Genomic DNA, 23,023 nt, shown 5'->3' on the forward strand with positions numbered 1-23,023 from the left:
TGCAATTTGTGGTCTATGGATACAAAATCCCAGTGAATTCTGAATATTAAATATTAAACTTCTCTCATTAAGAAAATGGTGAGGGCCATCTCCAAGGCCAACTTTTGGAGGAATTCATGGTGTGATCAGCGCTACTCAAAGCCAATAGCAATTCAAAGAACTCTGATCCCTGAAAACATTCCATACTATTGAATATCAACACCTAGCCCATTAAGTGGAGTAAGACTAAGACCGCAGCCAGTGCCCAAAGACAGTAGCTACTGTTGCTATGGACATTTCGTTGTGGATGTTAGATGGAAACACCTTAATAACAAAAAGAACAAAGAGCTATGTACTTCATGTCAGACCCACAGCTTAAGCACAGAAGGGGTTTGGGGATTGGGGGTTACAGTGAAAAGATATTCTAGGTTTTGAAGTAGCAACTAAAGGGACATCTGTGACAGAGGAAGTAAAAAAAGGTGCAAGGGGACTTAACTCTGGTGGTTGAGGCACCGACAGCTACAGGAAAAGAGGATCTTCTGTTGTCAAGCGTGGCTCCATTTAATACTATTTCCTATTATTATTTTCTTCCTTTTTGGTTGCTTTAGATTTATTCTGAAACAATTTAAGAACAAGTCTTCCTGGAGTTATTTCCTATTATTATCTCCTTTCCTGTTATTATTTTTCTCCTTTTCAGTTAGATTTATTCTGAAATAACATAAGTTCAGGTCTTCCTGAAGTAATATTGCCTGATATGACCTGTTCTCAAAGGCCAGTTTGTTCTCTATTTACTGATATTTCTGTGATGAAGACAGTGTTATGGGGTAGCCTTTTTTTTTTTTTTTTAAGAAGCATACAGCAGCAGGTAGTATAAATCTATTCTGGAGTAACCATCTGAGCACAACCCCCACCTGGGACCGTGTGCTTGAAATGATTACTTCAGGCATGTAGAAGTATTATTTCTAGAATTGATGCTGAAAATCTTACAGACTTTCTGAAAGCAAATAATATAGAAGACTCTATGTATGGTGCACTCAGCAGGTTGTACAGCCCAAATGTATGCCATGAGTTTCATCCCCCTGCAAAATCTAAGAATAAGAAATGGTGTGGGGCACCCGGGTGGCTCAGTCGGTTGAGCGTCTTGACTGCAGCCCAGGTCATGATCTCACAGTCTGAGTTTGAGCCCCTCGTTGGGCTCTGTGCTGACAGCTCCGAGCCTGGAGCCTGCTTCCAATTCTGTGTCTCCCTCTCTCTCTGCCCCCTTCCATTCGCGCTCTCTCTCTCTCTCTCTCTCTCTCAAATGTAAGTAAACATTAAAAAAAATTTAATTAATAAGAAATGGTGTAAATTTGTGAAATGAACAAAAATACCCTTTTCTTTGATAATACCAGGAATCAACCCTCTTTAGACTGGGTTCAACAGTACAAAGTGTTTTCTGCCACTTTTTTAAGCTGTTGTTTTCTGACACAGTGCTGATCCATTAAATAAAAGTTAACAGTTGTTTCTCACCACCAATACACCGTCTGATGTATCAGAGCTTCACTTGGCCACAAGATAATCAACACACCAACCCCCAACTATTCAAGAACATTGTCAAGTACCAAGCAAACACTGAAACACACATACCCAAGCTGCTACCCACCAAAACATCCTAGCTGCCGTGAGCATCTACAAGCCCTGTGCCTACCCTAATGGCACGGATCTGTGAAGTATATTGGTCAGAAGCCTCTTTGGGGAAGCCTTTCCTAAGAAGTCTGTTCCTCTAGTAACGTCATCTCACACATGGTTCTGAATATTTTTTGCTTAGATTTATTCCATAAACGTTGAGCACATACTTATTGGAAAAGAGCAGAAGAATTACAGTCAAGAAACTTGGCTTCCAGCCCTACTGTTATGATTTAGTGTGGTATTCAGCAAACATTTACTCTCTCTATAAAATTGAGAAAATAATATTACCCAAATACAAAGTTGTTATGTGTATTAAAATGAGATTAGGACACGTAGATGTGCTTTATCAGACACTGGACAAATGTTAGTCACTACTGGTATTACATATTTGACTATGAGCCTGGAAGAACAACATGAAATGCTATTGCCCTGAGCTGCCTGCCACGACAGAACCCAAATGATATGATACCACCACCACAAGAGATTCGGTGTTTGCAGATGGAAAACCTTTCTCATCTAATGGTTCACAAACTGCTAATGTGAATCATCCTCGTGTAAAAGACCACCTTACATGGAAATGATACTGTGCTTTGGAAATCTACAAATAGTATGTTTTTAGTTTGTTTACATGAATACATTAGCTATAAACTAGTATTCATAATTGTATCCTCAAAGTTAAACCAATAAATGTTTATTGATTTATTACTGGAAGAGAAGGATGGGTTTATACTTACTGGTTTAGAATTAATTCTGTTATTGAAAGAAAAAAAACTATAGCCTAACCAGTTTCCAAATTGTAATCTGACCGTAGCATCTGCTATCTCACAAAAAAAGAAAAGAAAAGAAAAAGAAAAAAAGCTTGGGTCACAAATGTCCCTCGACTGGTGAATAAAGAAGATGTGGTGTGTGTGTGTGTGTGTGTATACATATTGTATATATATATATATATATATATATATATATATATATATATATAATGGAATACTACTCAGCCATAAAAAAAGAATGAAATCTTGTCATTTGCAATGACGTGAATGGAACTAGAGTATATTATGCTAATTGAAATAAGTCAGTCAGAGAAAGACAAACACCATATGATTTCACTCATATGTGGAATTTAAGAAACAAAACAGATAAGCATATTGGAAGGGGGTGGGGGAAAGAAAACAGAGAGGGAAACCATAAGAGACTCTTAGAGAACAAATTGAGGATTGACGGAGGGAGGTGGGTGGAGGATGGGCTAGATGCATGACAGGTATTGGTATTAAGGAGGACACTTGTTATGGTGAGCACCAGGTGTTGTATTTAAGTGATGAATCATTGAATTCTACTCCTGAAACCAATATTGCACTGTATGTTAGCTACCTCGAATTTAAATTTTAAAAATTAAAAAGAAAAAAAAAAAAGAAAGCTTGGGCCAGGATTTACATTTGTGTTGCAGTATTATTCCTGAAGAAGAATTATGGGTTACTAAACACACTAAGGAGCCCCCAGTCTGCCTTTGCTACTACAAGTACATATCCATGCCAACATTTGCAACCCACAGATTTTTCATAAACTATGTTTTTTCACCTGCATGGCTGCAACTGAGTATATGGAAGATGAGGGCAAAAATGTGTCTGAACTGTTCCCGGCTGCCACATCACCTTCCAGTAGATAGTCCGACTGGAGACACGGCACAAACTACCAGCATTCCTGAGGTCAACTGAGGAGGGGCGACAGGGTGCAGTGGGCCATTCCCTCTCAGATCCTAATCTGTCTTGTCAGGCTACAGCCTGAGAATGCATCTGCCAGTTTCCACCTCGGGTCACAACACGTGGCAATAAATGACATCCTTTCGCTTAAGGAAAGTAGTAATCTCCCTAAAACTGCACTGGAAGAGATACTTGAAAGTTTTTAAACTTATCTTTTCATTTTATAAGTAAATTCAAAACTTCCCAAACTTCCCAATGATATTGTAAACACCATGGTCAAAAGTCAATGAGTAGGAATCAATCATCAATATGTAAGTACGTATGTAAATACATTTTAAATTTTTAATCTATTCAGCACTTGTTAACCAGCATATCTCTTGTAAGCTCCGGAAGTAGGTAAAAAATGGAATGATGTCCAATATGGTGGATGTCTTCCAATTCCCTAAAGATCACGTACGCACCCTCTCAAGTTTCTCTGAGACAAGCTGCTCCCCCAGAGCATTTCTGCATCTCGATCCAAATGAAACTAGTCGTCACTACGTTCAGCCACTGGAAGATTCACAAGATTTCTAGAAGACAGAAATGGGTTTATTGTTTGGTGCAAATGTGGGAAAAATAAACACCGAAAGAGCTTCTGCTGCTCAGGTCATGTACAAAGGATCAGCTGATAATCACTAGCAGGGCGTTCCAGATGCTAGGAAAAGAAGAGAAACATAATGTAGTTGTACTTTTCCAAGGGGACACACCAGTACTTCAAGGACAGCTTGACCTAAAAGTTCTGAAAATCAATGAACAGCTATGTAGGCCTCATCGGAGGATGGTTTCATCGCATGTACCAGTTACTGCTTAGAAAGCCAGCAGCCGATCAAGCTGATGGGTCAGTGTGAATTCACAAAGAAGTTCACATCTTTTTATGTATGTGCATTTTAGAAATGCCACATTTTCATCCCTGATGCTACCTGTCTGTTAACTATCAAGGAGCCCAGTTGCCCCCTTTGCAGCCATAAAAAAGGACACACTCCCACCAGGCACAAAACAAAGGCAACCCCCACCAGCCCACTCCCCAGAATGGACTGAGACAAAACTGCCACCCTGTTGCCAGATCCTCCCCAAGCCCGGCTTGGCAACAAAAGACCTCTATGCTTTCAACCAAGCAACATCCTGAGAGACTTTGAAATTGGAGTGGAGGAAGTTGTCGCACCTGAGCTTGCCTGCCGTCTTTCCAGCCACCTGCAGGCAGTGGAACATGGTCATTGGAAGCCTGCACCAAGTGCAGAGAGAAGGTGGGTGGTCTGGAAGCCTGAACCGGAGTGCAGAGAGGTGAGCAGAGTCTTTGCCATCCCCATGGGGCTCCAGGGGGCAGCTCCCAGAGTTGAAGCATTCTTTTCTCCCTGAAAAAGGACACATGTAAGAGGGAGGGCAATTATAAATCCAGAACGAGATAGAACAGGCATTCTTCTCTACTCACAATGAAATACTGAGTACATCATCACTTTGCCGTGTCTCATTCTTCAGAGTTAGAGGCAGTGATTTAAAAAAAACAAAACAAAACAAAACAAAACAAAAATGCTCTCTGAGGGATGAGTCAATGAGAATAACTTAAATGCAGCGTAGTTCCCCCTTATCCCTGGTTTCTCTTTCCACTGTTTCAGTTACCTGCAGTCAATCTGCCGTTGGGAAGTAGATGGTCCTCCTTCTGTGTTTGGTCAGAGGTCAGTAGTAGCCTAATACTACTTCACAATACCTACCTCATTCACCTCACCTCATCTTATCACGTAGGCATTTTATCATCTTACATCATCACAAGAAGGGTGAGGATAATATTTCAAGAGAGACCACCACATTCACATAACTTTCAGTATGTTGTTATAACTGTTCTTCTTATTATTGTTGTTAATCTCTTACTGTACCTAATTTACATATTAAGCTTTATTATAGATATATGTGTATAGGAAAAAACAGCATATATAGGGTTCAGTACTAAGTGTGGCTTCAAGCATCCATTGGGGGTCTTACAATACATCCCTTGTGGATAAGGGGGACTACTGTATTATTAGAATGTAAAGTTTACCATGATTGCTGTGACCAAACCATGAAATATCTCCTTTAATTTATTATTATTAAACTGCTGTAAAAGGATTAAGCTACTTTGCAGAAAATTTATAGATTAAAATCTTTCCCAGGTATTTTAAGATTAGGAACCTATAATAAAACTGAGGCAAGGGGTGCCTGGGTGGCTCAGTCAACTCTTGGTTTCAGCTCAGGTGATGATCTCGAGGTTTCGTGAGTCAGAGCCCCACATCCAGCTCTGCACTGTCAGCACAGAGCCTGCTTGGGATTCTTTGTCTCCCTCTCTTTCTGCCCCTTCCCCACTCATGCTGTCTCCATCTCTCTCAAAATAAATAAATAAACTTTTTAAAAATGTTAAAATTGAGTATTTTTTCTGCAATCTCAAGGAATTCTTTTGAGAGCCCCACCACTGGTAACGCTGGTGATGTGTGATTAACTTGACTACTAGGTTCTACTACAAACTCCCTCTCTCCAACCTTGGAGGAGCCTCCCCCACTCTGTAGACCACTTATTGATCTGTCCTTGACACCCTCTCACACTGTCACAGCCCCAAGCTTTTTCCCTGCTCTAAGCCTTTTGCTCCCCGTGGCTGATCCCACCCTCTCTTTCACTGGAATTGAAGATAACCATCTCAAGCATCCTCAGTGCTGCTCTTCATTCACACTGTGTACTCATCTTTTCCCCATGGGGGAAGAGGTGTTCTTCCATACTGCCAAGGCTAACCATTCCAACTGTACCCTTGATCCCATGTTCCTTCCTCCACGGTTGCCTTACCCTGTATAAAGCTACCAGTCTTCCCCCCTGTCAGCCTCATTCTTTCTTCAGACATGCACAAATACATCCTAGAAAACCTGCCTTCAAGTCAGAGGTTTCTGGGAGCTCTTGCCCTATTTTTCTCACTCCATTTGTTGCCAGTGTTCTTGAAAGGATTCAATATTTACGTAATTTACTTAATTTACTCATGCTAGATGTTAGAGAGATAACAGAGTAAAGACACAGTTTCCCTTCTGGTAAAGGAAATAGAGATCCCTCCCCAAAGAAACATACAGAAATCTACCACTTATGGTAAGTGATATTAAGAAGCAAGGGGCTGCAATAGAAAGTGACTGGAGGCCCCATTGTAGACAGAGTGGGTAGGGGAGACCTCTCTGACAATGGAGTATTTTGGATAAGACTTGAAGAATGAGAAGAAACCCTGGGAAGGGTGGGGAGAAAAACAATTCTGGCTGAGGAAACAAGACATGCAAAGGAACTGTGGCAGACATAGCCTGGCCTGTTTGAGGAATTGAAAGGACATTGTGAATAAAGTATAGTGAGCAAGGGTGAAACCGGAATCATCTTGGAGAGGCAGGTGGAGACTAGATCAGGTAGGCCCATAGTTAGGAGCTTAGAATTTATTCTGGATTCAGTGAATAGCCATTGAAGGACTTTTAAAAGGAAGTAACAAAATAATTTCCCTCACAGGTTTGGGAGAAGGAACTGGAGGAAATCAAAAGCAAAAGCAGAGATAGCAATTAAGACATTGCTGCAGAAGCCTGGCCTATCATGGTGGCAGGGAAGACAGTGCACAAGGGATGAATTTGCAGTATCTTTGGGTAATAGGATCGATCCATGGGACTTGATAGATTCAGGGAGAGGAGTGAGGGAAACAAGGAATGAGGACATCTGAGACTTCTGACATGAGCAACTGGGTGGATGGTGGTGCCCTTGATTAGGATGGGAAGGGATACATTTGGGGGAGTTACAGCTTTGGGGGCGATAAGTGCTCTGTTTTAAACATGCAAAGTTTAAATGACCGTGTGTCATCCAAATTGAAATATCAACTGTACATATGTGAATCTAGAGCCCAAAAGAATCTTGCCTGAAGGTATAAATTGGTGTGTTCACCATAAAAATTTAAATCCATGAGAACACTTAAGATCACCTGGGAAGAGACAGAAATAAATGGGATAGAAGAGAAAGGAAAGTGAGAGAAGAATAGAATTTTTTAAAAGAGAGAAAGACCCAGAATTAAACCTTAAGAATCCAATAGTCAAAGTTTGATTAGCATAGGAGGTCCCACATAAGGGAAGCCACCAAAGATACCTCATGGAAGTGAGGAGGGAAGAAAGCTAGGAAGGGCTTATCAGCTGAGCTGTAAGTTTCTGAAAGGTCTGGCATCATGAAGCATCATCTCCTTCTATCATTTCTGTGTCTCAAATGTAACCCCTCCTTCAAAACCCAGGTAGGATGATAAGACCAAAGCAACCCCTTTCCTAGAAATCAGTGACTATCTATCTCCATAACCAGTATCTTTTTTCTCAGTCCTCATTCTCCTTGTTTTCTATGAGACTGTGATACCAGGGATCACCTGGTCCCTTATGAAACTCTCTCTTCTTCATTGAGTTTCCATGTATTTTACCCATTTCTAGTTCCCTTGCTTTTTAAAATATTTATTCTTCTCTGACTCCTTTCCCTTCCATCCCTTAAATGTCTATTTCCTGAGGTGTCCTTGGACCCTTTCTTTGCACACTTTGCAATCTCATTTACTCACAAAGTTTCAATAATCATCCTGTGCCTGACTCTAAAATCCAAATCTCATGCCAAACCCAGTCTCTGTCTTTCAAGACTCAAGTTCTCTATATCAGTTTCCTGCTCGACATTTCTAGATCAGAGTCATACTAACATTGAAAAACTACTTATGCAGGGTGCCTGGGTGGCTCTGTTGGTTAAGCATCTGACTTCGGCTCAGGTCATGGTCTTGTGTTTTGTGAGTTCGAGCCCCACATTGGGCTCTATGCCGACAGCTCAGAGCCTGGATCCTCCTTTGGATTCTGTGTCTCCCTCTCTCTGCCCCTCCATGCTCACATGGTATGTGTGTGTCTCTCTCTCAAAAATAAATAAACATTTAAAAAATGTTTAAAAAGCATTTATTTGCAAAACCAAACTCTCTATCTTTGCTCCAAAATCTTCTTTTTCTCATCATATTTCTATTTATACTGGAGCTGTCTTCTTAAAAAATTTTTTTTTAATTTTTTTTTCAACGTTTATTTATTTTTGGGACAGAGAGAGACAGAGCATGAACGGGGGAGGGGCAGAGAGAGAGGGAGACACAGAATCGGAAACAGGCTCCAGGCTCCGAGCCATCAGCCCAGAGCCCGACGCAGGGCTCGAACTCACGGACCGCGAGATCGTGACCTGGCTGAAGTCGGACGCTTAACCGACTGCGCCACCCAGGCGCCCCAGTCTTCTTAAAATTTTTCAGTCCTAGTTGACTTAGTCTTCCCCTTCATCCCAGATGATTAACAAATGCATTTCTATTGAACTTCATAAGCACGTCTCTTTACTTTGCACTCCCATACAGCCTCGTTGCCACTGTTCCAGTTCACTTGCGCCATCATTCTTCCATATCGTGCACAACCTCATGGGCCCTGGAGAGGAGCTGGGACTTTGTTCTAAGAAGCATGGGAAGATCCTGGAGCAGTCTGATCATGGGAGAGACATGATCCAAATATCGTTTTTCAAAGACACTCCCTGACCTAGCAATAGCATATTTAGTTAATCTCCTCTTCCACTAATCCTCTTAAGACCCACCATGCTCCAACCCAACTAAACAACTTATCCTTTCTAGAACCTACCATATTTGTTCTCACTGCTGTGCAGCTGGTCACCTGTTTCCCACCCTAGATCACCCTCTTTATCATTTTTGCCTCACAAAATATTGCTTCTCCTTCAAAGCCTCCTTGACCGCCTCCCCCACCCCCTCCAAGCTGGAAACAATCATTCTGTTCTTTGAATCCGTTTAGCAGATTATTTGTGCATCCATCATAGTAGCTGTCTTGCCCTATTTCGTGTTTTAATGATTTGTGTGTGACGTGTCTCCCCTCTTGTGCCGTAAATATCTTAGGACAAGAACTACGCACCTCTAATTTTTGTTCCACTACAAATCATAACACGTACCTTGCACACACCAGACCTCCAGGAAATGCCTGCCAAGGTAATAAATAGACAGCCTTAATTAACATAAATTATTGTTTTGTGTACTGATCCAGTCCTAAATCCATGGTGCTATCATTTCTGTATCTCTGATGGTTATCCGCTTATTTAAATAACCTTTCCTTGGAAACACTTAGAAAAGATGGAAAATTGTGTTATAAGGGAGGAACAAGTATGTAGGTTATTCCCTTCCTTAAACAAAGAGAAGCTCTGTTATGCGTCACGGAAAATTAAAGCACAGTAATAAAATGCGCCAACAAGGCTTGTTGAATAATGATTTAGTGGAAACGTTGCTTTGCCTCCTGTTCATAGGTCCTAACTTTCCTCTCAAGTACTTAAGCTGCACGTTCTATTTATTTTGTTTTTAGATTACATTGACAACGATTGGCTATGGAGACAAAACTCCCCTAACTTGGCTGGGAAGATTGCTTTCTGCAGGCTTTGCACTCCTTGGCATTTCTTTCTTTGCACTTCCTGCCGTGAGTATCTTTGCAGAAATAAAACAGTTTCAATTAGATCTTAGAGGTTTATTAGCATGAGCTTTCACAAATTGGTGTGCCCAGAACGTATCTATATCGCTACAGATATAATTTTATTAATATAATGTTGACTTTTATACATACATCTAGTTGGAAAATTTGTGAAATATGGTCTTCCCTTGGAGATACTTAACCTGAGAGTTTTATGCCCTTTGGTCTTTATGACCAAATAATAATTCAGATGGCATCACCTCTCATTCAATGTGCTACTAATACATTTAAAATATGTAGAAAGATTTAAAGATATCTTCTTTTTAAACTGGTCTCTCAGATTTGGCTTATAACATGTGCTGCTTAAGAGCTGGATGTGATAAGTGGAATATTACCTCTTCAGATCCATTTGAGTGAAAAGCATATGACCTTAAAGGGTTTCAATGTGTCAGACGATTTATTCTTTCTGTCACCATCACTGATTTTTCTTAGTGAACAGCTTCTGCATCTTATCAGAATGAAGAGCACATTTATCTTCTCCCAAGCCTCTGATTATTTTCTCCTTAATGGATGATGCTTACTCTCTGATCATTTTATCCTCTTGTTTTTGTAAAGGCAGCTGGTCAAAATATTACAATTTGCCTCCATCCCCAAATTCTCACTTTGCTCACTCCACCTCTTGTAGGGGAAGAGAGCCAACAAAAAGGAGGGTTACAGTGTAGCAGCAGGCATGCTTAAGGAACAATAACTTCACTCTTGCTCCAGACACTCTTGCTCTGTACTTATCCATGAGTGGCATCACGGTCTCTGCTGAGCAGAGACCCCAGAGCATCCCTCCACAGGAAGCCAAGGGATTAGGGATTTTCAGCATCCCAGCCTTTGGCTCACAGGGCTTCATCTCTGCCTGTGAATGAGTGCAGAGGACACTCATGTCGTTCCCATGGCCAGACCCCAACTTTAGATTGACTGGCTGGTTCTGCCCCAGACCATACGAGACCACAGAGAAGACACCGAAAAGACTATGCATACACTTGAGCACTAGATCTTGGCTTGTATTTAAAGCCACATACTACCTGGTTTTGTCACGTACACCCATGCGACTATATTAGTTTGCCAGGGCCGCTATAAAGACATCACAGGTTGGGTGACTTAAACAGCAGAAATTTATTGTCTCACAGTTCTGGAATCTAGAAGTCCAAAATCAAGGGGCAAGCAAGGTTGGTTCTTGTTGAGGAGCATGAGAGAAGGATCTGTTCCAGACATCTTTCCTTGGTTCACGGATAGCAGTCTTCTCCCTGTATCCTCACATTGTCTTCCCTCTGTACATGTCTATGTCCAAACTTCCTCTCATAAAGACACCAGTCATATCATATTAGGGCTCATCCTAATGACTTCATTGTAACTTGATTACTTCTGTAAAGACCTTATCTCCAAATAAAGTCACATTCTAAAGTACTGGGAATTAGGATTCCAGCATAGGAATTTCAGAGGGATACAGTTCAGCCAATAATAGTAACATGGGGTATGTTTCTTGATCTATATAATAGAAGAAGAATTATTGCACCCACAGAAATTTTGTCAAGAGCAATATGGTGATATAAGTCTAATGCTTGCCATGTAGAAAACCTTCATGAATTTTGTCTCCCATTTTATGTATGAATCTAGATGTATTGTTTTCTGTTGTGAAATGACAAAATCAAGCAGAGTCAAAAAAAAAATCTCACTTATCCAGAATCAACTCATCTGGCAAACTCAACAATCCATAACAGAGCAGGGACTCATTCAGTAATCAAATTCCCTACATGAAAATACCTTTAGAAACAATAAATACGTTCTTGGGTGTTTTTTTTTACCAAAATACTGCTGCTTTAGTGTCTATACTTATCCTGAGACCACATATAAAACAACCTGTGTGATCCAGTGAAAAACTATAAACAAAGAAGCAGGCAACTTCTGGGCTATTAAAATTGACAACAGTGTATGTGTTGTCCTCATAGGAGAGCCTCTTGAAACCTAAATCATAACCTGTTCTTAATTTAGAGAAAATTCTGATAAGCTGAGCTACATAGTTTTACAATTCTCTGAAGATTATAAACAGCAAAGGCAGAGGTCCACTGATTGAACAGTGTAATGGAAGAGATGGTGGAAAACTAACAACAAAGGAAGGGGAAAATATTTGTAAGAAGCAAGCAAACACGAGTGTTCAAAATCTGTAAGGACCTGGGGCCCATTAGTGTTAGGGTCAACCCATCCCTGGAAACTGGCCGTATCCAGCACAGCAAAATACCAGTCCCCATAAGGAAACTCTGGACTATCACAGGAAGGTTAAATTGTGTTATTCTGTTAGGTTAGAGGTCAGACACTAAGTTGTTATGCTTGGAAATGTTTCCCAATAAAGTGATTACAATTTTCAGATATGCAAATTAAATTAATGTGTGTTGGAAATCTAAATAAAACATTAAAAAAGGGGGGGCACCTGTGTGGCTCCGTCAGTTAAGTGTCTGACTTCAGCTCAGGTCATGATCTCACGGTTTGTGGGTTCGAGCCCCATGTCGGGCTCTGTGCTGACAGCTCAGAGCCTGGAGCCTGCTTCAGATTCTGTGTCTCCCTCTCTCTGCCCCTCCCCCACTCACACTCCGTTTCTCTCAAAAATAAATAAAACGTTAAAAAAATATATATGTGTTGGAAATCTGAGAAACTTGCTTGCACAGAACACTCCCTAACAATGCCAAGAAACATTGGCTTACCATATATCTTTTATTGCAACCTCATATTTACTGAATGAAAGACTAAATGGTCCATATATACCTTTAAAAAAAGTGGCTGGAAATACCATTATGTCTTGTGTGCCTGCTGGCAACAGTGTTGTATGACTGAGATTTAGGAGAGCACATTTTGCTAGGAAACTTAGAGGTGAGACGTGAGCCATCCCTGGTTGGGTTTCCTCCCACCCAGGAAACCAAGGACCAAGAAAGAGAAGAGCCTTTCCCCATCTTTCTTCAAAGCAGAAGGACTCTTCTGCACATCATAGAGCCATATAACTACCCTTCCAAACTCCACTGGAAGATCACTTTCCTTGAGGCCCACAGCATCCCTAAGCTAATGAGCAGACAGAAGCAGTCAGCTCCTCAGCATCGCCCTAAGGTGCAGGCCTTTCCCTTCTTTAGAACACTCCCTTCCTTCCTGCTAAGTGTATCTTTCAGTGTAGCCTGTCCTTCTGCACTACATTAAGCTCCTTTAATCTGAGAGATAAAAAGGGATAGATACTTAAATGTTTACCAAAACATATTTTCTTTGTACTTGATGTTTATGTAATACTTCTCAACATAGCACCAAAACATAAAACCTAAAAATTTAAGTCATGTGATCTTAGGCAATGAATGAAAACAAAAGTCAATTTTTTTTTTAATTTTAATGTTAATTTATTTTTGAGAGAGAGAGAGAACGGGTGGGGAAGGGACAGAGAGAGAGGGAGACACAGGATCCGAAGCAGGCTCTAGGCTCTGAGCTGTCAGCATTAGAGCCCGACACAGGGCTCAAACTCACAAACCATGAGATCATGCCCTGAGCCGAAGTCAGACGCTTAACCAACTGAGCCACTCAGGCACCCCAACAGAAGTCAATTTCTATGAAGTTTCATTTTATTGATGTTGCTATTTGAAGGCATGGCACATGGATTATATACATAGATAACATATATATCCCATAAGTTATAGATATATAATATATTTATATATATCCCATAAGTTTTATATATGTATACATATATATGTGTGTATATATATATATAACATAATGAACTTTATTTTAACAGACTTCTACTGAGGTTCACTGAGCTGTGTAGAGAGGTGGAAGAAAATTGGAATGGAGCCATAATGAGACAATGAGCAGACCTGGTTTAATAACTGTTGTAATGTACAGTCTGGCACAAGAGACATGTAGCAAACATTTGCCAACTACTAATATATATTTCTAAGCAATGCCAGTGTGATTTTTAGCACATTTTAGTTTGTTTGGCAAATGCTGAGTTTGTGCTAGGCCTGTCTTTATTTTCCAAAAGGGATTTACATTTAAACCTCATTTGCACATAATAAATACCTAAAAATGGTAGCTATTACTGTTAATTTAATGTCTACAAAATCTGAATTATGCTCCATGAGTGGATTATGTGCCCTATGCATGTAATGTATGTACACACAATACATATAACAAATATGTAATATACTCTAATGCCTTCTATTTTCTTACATGTATGTGCTTCAGGAAAAATAACATTAAAAGGAAAATAAATAAATCTTTCCTAATTCACTTCAAATAGCAGTAAAAAATTTAGGAGTTATGAGTGACTAGAGTTGGAAGGCCATTTTTATAACCTCTACATGGAGGGAAATGTTTAAATTGACAAACAAGACCATACGGACCAGGTTTTTAAGTTTGCACGAAGTTTGGTTTGTGCATCCTCAGCCTAATGAAAATCTTAGACAGCATGAGACAATCACAAAAAAAGGCAGATGGAAAACAGAACCTATAATGTAATTTCTAATTTCACGGTACAGTCATTCATCCTAATTAATAATGGAGATTATTGCTCATTAATAGCAAGCAGTATTATCATGTAACTGTATTTTAAACATAATTGTATTACTGATTATCTGGCTATTGTCACAGATGTGCTCAGAATTGTAATATGTAAGAGAAGAAGGGGGCATTAAAGGTGATCTAGAGCCCAGATATATCTTGGTCAAATTGTCATCCAGCCGAGACTTAATACCTTCTAAAGATGAGAAACCCACCACTTGCCTAGGTAGCTTATACCATCTTTGAGCTACTTTGAAAATATAAATAAAAGATGGGGTGCCTGGGTGGCTCATTTGGTTGAGCATTCAATTTTGGCTCAGCTCATGATCTCACAGTTCATGAGTTCATGATCTCACTGATGCGCGGAACCTGCTTGGGATTCTCTCTCCCTCTCTCTTTCTGCCCCTCCTCCCCTTCTCTCTCTTGCAAAATGAATAAGTAAACATATATATATGAAAAGAAAAACAACCATTCCCTATCTACAGCAAATACTGACTCAGTGCTTATAAGACATCCATCTCTAGCTTAAGAGTTAGACTCCTTGAAATTTAATAAAAAGGTAATAATTTATAGCTAGCAAGTAAAAGCCACAGACTTGAAAGCAGTAGAGATCCACGTCCCATGCCAATAAAGTGGAAACTTATGAACAAAGCCTAGAGACTGAATTTAGCAAGCTCCAAAAGCCAGCCCAAGGCTGAAACAAAGCATCTTGATTCCACAAATGTTAGACCAGAGCAAACTGAAAAGAGGGAGGCATTTCAAAGAGCCAGGATTCTAGCAGATCAAAATGATAAGCAGAAGGAGGCAAACCAGCCAAAAGTACTAATATAAACATAGGAGACACATACTAGTCTGACTAACTCCAAAATCTGAAAAAGTGAGCTAAAACCAGAAAGGTAAGGAATGCTGAAAGTGTGAGATTAAAACTCAGGGAAGTAGGAATGTTCTTTGCAATAATCCGAGCTCTTGTCTTTATTGTATAAACAGGCAAAATGGAAAACTTTGTCTTCAAAACTGAGTGTCTGGATAACTATCTCCCCCCACCCCTTTCACTCTACTTGGGTAGGCGTAGAATTATAGCATCGTGGAGAATTAAGCTGGGACAGATTTTAAAAATACCCCACCATTTCAAGAATGGAAAATATAAAATTTCATAGTATCATCAAAGTGCTAGAAAAACTCCCATGTCCACAGTAGTGAGACTTCAAACTGTCCCAAATTTTAAATCCACCTCTGCCCAAAACCAGAATTCCTAGCCTCTGAATTCTATCACATCCCCTAATTCCAAATGGGGAATTTCCTCTAACATATAAAGAAGTGTCACAGAGAAGGTCACACAAAAAACATTTTTAAAAATTGTGATTTTTATTTGTAATTGTAATGCCTCTTACCATACTGTAAGAAATAATAAATGGCATTGCCTGGTTGATTTACTAAAGAACAAAAGTTGTTACATTTCTTGGCAGTCTTGCCCCACAACTTGCCATTGCCAGTGGTATCATACAAGAGGTAAATAGTGTTTGTTTTAATAAGTAATATGTTTACGAACAGGTTGAATAGTGTTTGTCTTTCCTTAGACTCATTTGAGGTTTTTTTTTTTTTAATATTTATATTGCTTAACAGTCCTTTTGAAAAAAATTTAAGAACTATTTTTGTATTTTGTTCCAGGGCATTCTTGGCTCAGGTTTTGCATTAAAAGTACAAGAACAGCACCGCCAGAAACACTTTGAGAAAAGAAGGAACCCAGCTGCCAACCTCATTCAGGTGAATGTCAATGTAATAGGTTGATGGCAACATCTGTCACTGTAAGCGCTTGCCGGGTCATTTTCCAGTCTTTGTGCTTCAGTGCTTAGTAGAGCTTCTGATTTGTTTTGTTTGTAAAAAAAATGAAATTGGAACTTAATGTACAGTCTTGGATTTGGGCAAATGCTCCCCCCTCCCGACTATATATATTTTCAGCAAATGGCCCGTGTATTGCTCAGATTTATTAACCATGCCAGCAAGGCCATGGAGAGGTTAGCAGTTGTGTTGCTCCTGGAATGACCTAATATGTCTTGCGAATTACTTGATGAAACATAATTGATCGTTAAGTGATAGAGCAGAACATGGGATTGTTCCCTGCATTGTGATTACTTTCTCCAGGCAGATGTGTGCTACTGTTCTGAAGAACAGCATATTTGTTCAGGATGTCAAGGTTTGCTGCCCATGAGATTGTTTTTAATGCCATCATTAGAGCAATAACTTGAATATCTTAAGAGCTGGTGGGATTATGGAATATGTCAATGTTTGAGAATATGAACTAATAAGCATATTATTTGAAACTAACTCATAAGGTTGTTTAACATTTCATTCTCTTTTCAATATCTCAGGGTTTGCTTCAGGCTTAAAAAGGAATGCTTTTCCCATTGCCATTTATATCTTTTGAGAATAGAACCATCCTAAAACCAGGTTGCCTGAGAATCACAAAATATATTCTTCTCTAAATCCATACCATGAAGTTGGTATTTAATTATGCAGACAATGATTATACAGCCTGAAATTGTTTTCCCTTCCTGCCAAGCAGTGGGAGATGCAGAACTTCTAAACTGAAGGGTTTTGGGGTGGTGATCTGAGATGTCAGGAGATTTATCTTCATGTTGTAGTAACAGCACACTGTTGTTGTTGTTGTTGTTGTTGTTGTTGTTTTCATATAATTTATTGTCAAGTTGGCTGCAATTGGCTACTGTATACAGTGTGTTCTTGGTTTTGGGGCTAGATTCCCATTGATTCATCACTTACAAGCAACACCCAGTGCTCATCCCAACAAGTGCCCTCCTCAGTGCCTATCACCCATTTTCCCCTCCTCCCCCACCCCCATCAACCCTCAGTTTGTTCTCTGTATTTAAGAGTCTCTTATGGTTTGCCTCCCTCCCTCTCTATTTGTAACTATTTTTTCACCTTCCCTTCCCCCATGGTCTTCTGTTAACTTTCTCAAGTTCCACGTATGAGTGAAAACATATGATATCTGCCTTTCTTTGACTGACTTATTTCACTTTGCATAATACCCTCCAGTTCTATCCACGTTGCTGCAAATGGCAGGATCTCATTCTTTCTCATTGCCAAGTAGTATTCCATTGTATATATAAACCACATCTTTTTTATCCATTCATCAGTTGATGGACATTTAGGTTCTTTCCATAATTTGGCTATTGTTGAAAGTGTTGCTATAAACATTGGGGTACATGTGCCCCTTTGAATCTGCACTCCTGTATCCTTTGGATAAATTCCTACTAGTGACCAGATACTGTTTTCATTTAGATTGTAGGTTTAAGTGGGTGGGTTGCTGGGGGATAGCTACTACATAACCCTATCTTTAGCCTTTGCCCATGGCTATGATATGCAGTACCTCCAACAGAAATGGAACAAGGGAAAGAAGCAGGGGAGGGCCGTTCAGTTATATCATGAAGGACATCTTTTTGTATATAATGACAAAATAAGTATTAACTTTTTAATGTTTATTTATTTTGAGAGAGAAAGAGCATGAAAGTGGGGGGGAGCACAGAGAGGGGAACAGAGGATCCGAAGCAGGCTCTGTGCTGACTGCAGAGAACCTGATGCGGGGCTCGAACTCATGACCAGAGCCAAGTTGGACACTTAACCAACTGAGCCACTCAGGTGCCCCAATAAGTATTAATTTTTAAATCAAACTATTCTACAACTATTGACAGACCATTGGACATGACTTCTAATGCAAGTCACTGAGAGTCTCTATTTTTTTAATTTTTAGGTTTTAAAAAAGCATTAAAGATAAATTTTGTTTTTGTAAATAAAAAGATTCTTACGCAGTAGAATTTTAAGATCTGAAGCCAAGTAGAATTTTAAGATCTTACGCAGTAGAATTTTAAGATCACCATAATTAAAACAAATGTCACACATTTTAGTATGCACACAAAATACCTGAGGCCCAGATAGCCTTTCAGCCTTTGGTGCTTCTTAACTGGTTATGAGGTATTAACACACTTTCGATGAATTTTTCTTCTTACTATTTTTATCTTTTAATTATCTTTAATTTACCTCTCATCTTTTAATTCTAGAACAATGTTTTCCAACTTGTGAATGCAGACATTATTCTATGAGTTCCTTACATCTATCCAGGCACTAATCATATATGTCTACCTATGGAACCAGTCATATATCTTCCCCATATCTAGACTACTTGCTCCCAGGATACTGTAGATACTGTTATCAAAAATAAAGTTTAAATTCATTTAAAATCCTTACTAAAGTATTTATTAACTTTTTTATTGTACATTTTCTCAATCAACACATACTCAAAATACAACCACTTCTAGGCACATATTCTTGATAATTCTGGACATTAAAGTGGAACTCTATATCAAAAAACATTTTAAAATATCAGCTGTTCTGTTAGAAACTGAACCCTTTGGGGCACCTGGGTAGCTCAGTCGGTTTAACATCCAAGTTCGGCTCAGGTCATGATTTCATGTTTCATGGGTTCAAGCCCTGCATCAGGCTCTGAGCTGACCATTCAGAGCCTGGAGCCTGCTTCAGATTCTGTATCTCCCTCTCTCTTTCTGTCCCTCCTTTGCTTGTGCTCTCTCTTTCTTTCTCTCTCTGTCTCTCTTTCAAAAAATAAATAAGCTTTAAAAAAAATAATGAAAAGAAAAGTGAGCCCTTTGAGGCATTTCTCATGCATGAATCCCTTGTAATAATATAGAACTATGATGCCCAATACAGTTGCCAGTAGCTACATGTAGCTATTTAATTCATAAATTCAATTCCTCAAAGGCACTAGCCATATCTCAAGTGGTCAGTAGCAATATGATGGCTACTGGCTACCATATTGTACAAGACAGATACAGAGAGTATTGGAGAAAATTCCCTGATCTAACTTATCAACTACTAAGTTGTGCAAAAACAATTTGCAATTGAACTTGGAAACAGATTACTACTCTTACAGCAAATCTTTGGACCAGAGGTATTTATATATCGACAGATAAAGCAAGATAGGGCCTTCCTCTCAGGTAACCCATGAAAAGTAAAGAGTCTGATTGAACAGTTTTGCTTCAAGATCTAGAATCTCATTGTATGGAACTGGGCTATGTAATATATATTGTAATCAGTGATTAAACTTGTACAAGTAAGAAGCTTTTGCACAGCAAAGGAAGCCATCAACAAAATGAAAAAGCAGCCTGCTTAAAATGGGAGAAGGTATTTACAAATGATGCATCTAATAAGGAGGCAATATCCAAAATATATAAAAAACGTATACAACTTAACACCAAAAAACCCGAACAATCCTATTAAAAAATCAGCAGAGGACCTGAACAGACATTTTTCCAAAGACATACAGATGGCCAACAGACACATGAAAAGATGCTCAAGATCACTAATCATTATGGAAATGCATGCCAAAACCACAATGAGATATCCCCTCACACCTGTCAGAATGGCTAAAATCAAAGAGACAAGAAATAACAAGTGTTGGCAAGAATGTGGAGAAAAAGGAACCCTTGTGCATTGTTGGTAGAGATGTAAATTGATACAGCCACTGTGGAAAACAGTATGGAGGTTCCTCAAAAAATTAAAAATAGAAATAACTTATGATCCAGTAATTCCACTACTGGGTATTTACCCAAAGAAAACAAAAACACTAAGTTGAAGGCATATTTGCACCCCTATGCTATTGCAGCATTATTCACAACAGCCAAGATGTGTCCATCAATAGATGAACAGATAAAAAAGATGTGGTATATTTATGCAATGGAATATTACTCAGCCTTAAAAAAAGAAAGAGAGAGAGAAATCTTGCCATTTGTTTCAGTATAGATAGACCTAGAGAGTATTATGCTAAGTGAAATAGGGGAGACAAAGAAAAATACCATATGATTTCACTTATATGTAGAATCTAAAAAACAAAACAAATGAACACACAAACAAACAAACAGAAACAGACCCATAAATACAGAGGGGAATGGGGTAAAAGATTGGGCAAAATGGGTAAAGGAGAGTGGGAGGTACATACTTCCAGTTATGGAACAAATAAGTCACAGGATGAAAGGTACAGCATAGGGAATATAGTCAATGGTATTGTAATAGTGTGGTATGGTGACAGATGGTAACTACACTTGTGTGGAGCACAGCATAATGTATGGAGTGGTCCAGTCACTATGTTGTACACCTGAAGTTAATGTAACTATGTGTCACCTATGCCTCAATAAAAAGTAATAATTAAACTCACACAAATGTAGGTAATACATATGAAACCATTAATTCTTATTTTACTTAAAACTCTAGTTTATGTTATGCTGAACAAAAAATAGTATAAAATGAAAGACTTAAAATATTCAAGAATACCTTTAAAATCTAATCATAATTTCAGTAATCAAAGTAGAAGCTACAAATTTTTTAAATTTTATTTATTTTGAGAAAGAGACAGAGAGACAGAGAGACAGAGAGAGAGAGAGAGAGAGCATGAGTGGGGGAAGGGCAAAGAGCAAGGGATAGAGAATCCCAGGCGGGCCCCACACTGTCAGCTCAGAGCCCAGTGCTGGCTCAGTCTCACCAAATGTGAGATCATGACCTAAGCCAAAATCAAGAGTCAGACACACAATCGACTGAGCCACCCAGGTGCCCTGAATCTACAAATTCAAAAGGTAATTGTTCCCCCATCCAAATGCAATTGATTTTTTATGAGACATAGGAATAATAGTATAATTATTAAAGGTATTCATTGTTCTTCCTTGCTGTGACCCTTAGCCAGAATTCAGGGCTTTAAGCTTTGATTATATATTGCAGAAATTTATTTTTAAGAATACACTAGATTGAATAGCAATCCTCATTTGCTGATCCATTTATTTTCTCACCCAATAAACCTGCCTTGGTTTGCTGAACACACAAAGCGTCAAGACCAAGAATAATGTCATTTGTTTTAAGCCAGAGCTGCTATCTTTCTAAAAGGGCAATGAAGGGAGACTAAACTCATTGTGGCGATCATTTCACATACATACAAATATCAAATCATTAGGCTGTACACCTGAAACTAATGTTATATGTCAGTTATGCCTCAATAAAAAAAAAATTTAAAAAAAATAAAAGGGCACTGAGATGCCCAAATTGCTTTGTCATTTGGTTGGTGAGACAACTAAATTAACCAGCCTTTCTGGGTTTTAGAGAAAAGTTTAAAAGCCCAGCAGCTTTCAGCAAATTTAGCTGTGTCAATATCTTTGCATGATTCATTTAAATTAACTTTTCCTTTCAAGTGGAGCAGTCTGGGAAAAGAAAGCAGCTTGAATACTTGCCCAAATGTCATAACTTTTATTAATAATACCCAAGACTAGCAAAGTGTTTTTCAGTTTGTAGAGTGTTTCTAATACATGATGTCACTTGATCTCCAGGCCAACTCTAGGAAGAGTTGGAACTCAGTCCCTGGGGTCTGAATCATAATCAAATAGCAGCAGTTGCATCCTCATTTATGTATTCCTGAAAGCTCGGGGCTAGCATTTAAAGATACTTCAAAAGTGCCGTGTTAGAGAGTTCACATCAAGAGAGACTGGACCAGCTCAAGGTGGAGCCAAGATGTTTACTGGAACGGAAACAGGGGAATTAAGTGAAAGTTTGTGAAGTGGATGCTGCCAGACAGGCTTATTTCCCATAGATACTCCTATGCCCCCCACCAAAAAAAAAAGTAAGGCCACCAGTTAATACACTCAAGCCTTATACAGAGATTACATAATCTTTTTTTAGTGCTTTAGTCATAAAAAAGAACAAACTGAAAAAAAAAAATTTCCTAGAAGTGAAAAATGTGACAGCAGGAAAAAAAAGAAAACAGAAGGTCACTAAAATTGTGAAAACTTCCCAGAAGTTAGAAGGAAAAGACAGAGAAAATGAAACCAAAAAATAGGAAAGGTAGGTGACCTTACCAGGAGATCAAATATCCAACTAACAGGAGTCCCTCAAAAAGAGTACAGGGAAACTGTAAGGGAAGGATTGTATCAAAGTCATGTTACGTTATGATTCTCCAGAACTGGTGGTCACAGGAGAAGGGCTACCAAGTGCCTGGCACTTCAAACAACACAATACTTGCAAAAAAGGGGATCCTTAGGGTTGCCTGGGTGGCTCAGTCAGTTGAGCATCAGACTTCTGCTCGGGTCATGATCTTGCCATTCATGAGTTCAAACCCCACGTCAGGCGCTATGCTGACAGCTCAGAGACTGGAGCCTGCTTCGGATTCTGTGTCTCCCTCTCTCTCTGCCCCTCTCCCGCTCGCACTGTCTCTCTCTCTCCAAAAATAAACATTAAAAAAAATTAAAGCAAAAAAGACTACATAACAATACTTCCACAATTATGGAAGAAAATTATCTCCAACCTAAAATTCTGCACTCACCCAAACTATTCATGGAGTGTGAAAGTAGCATAAAGACATTCTTAGAAATGCAAGATCTCAAAACTTTATCTACCATTTATCCTTATTCAAGAAGTTAGGCACCGGGGTGGCTCAAGCATCCCAGTCGTGATTTCAGCTCAGGTCATGATCTCATGGTTCCTGAGATGGAGCCCTGCCTTGGGCTCTGTGCTGACAGCATGGAG

At 39.2% G+C, this 23,023-nt stretch overlaps 1 protein-coding gene across 4 annotated transcripts in view; it reads left to right on the forward strand.

Moving 5' to 3' along the window:
• The window catches only part of KCNQ5 (potassium voltage-gated channel subfamily Q member 5), a 523,224-nt gene that overhangs the window by 420,609 nt on the left and 79,592 nt on the right, over positions 1–23,023 (forward strand). For all 4 annotated transcript variants that reach the window (XM_011282435.3, XM_023254134.2, XM_023254135.2 and 1 more), the window contains exons 6-7: positions 9,755–9,865; positions 16,103–16,198. In XM_011282435.3, coding sequence (XP_011280737.3) covers positions 9,755–9,865; positions 16,103–16,198 — 207 coding nt within the window. The remainder of the gene's footprint in view (positions 1–9,754; positions 9,866–16,102; positions 16,199–23,023) is intronic.

The sequence above is a fragment of the Felis catus genome, chromosome B2 (genome assembly GCF_018350175.1).
Source record: "Felis catus isolate Fca126 chromosome B2, F.catus_Fca126_mat1.0, whole genome shotgun sequence".
Lineage (NCBI taxonomy): Eukaryota > Metazoa > Chordata > Mammalia > Carnivora > Felidae > Felis > Felis catus.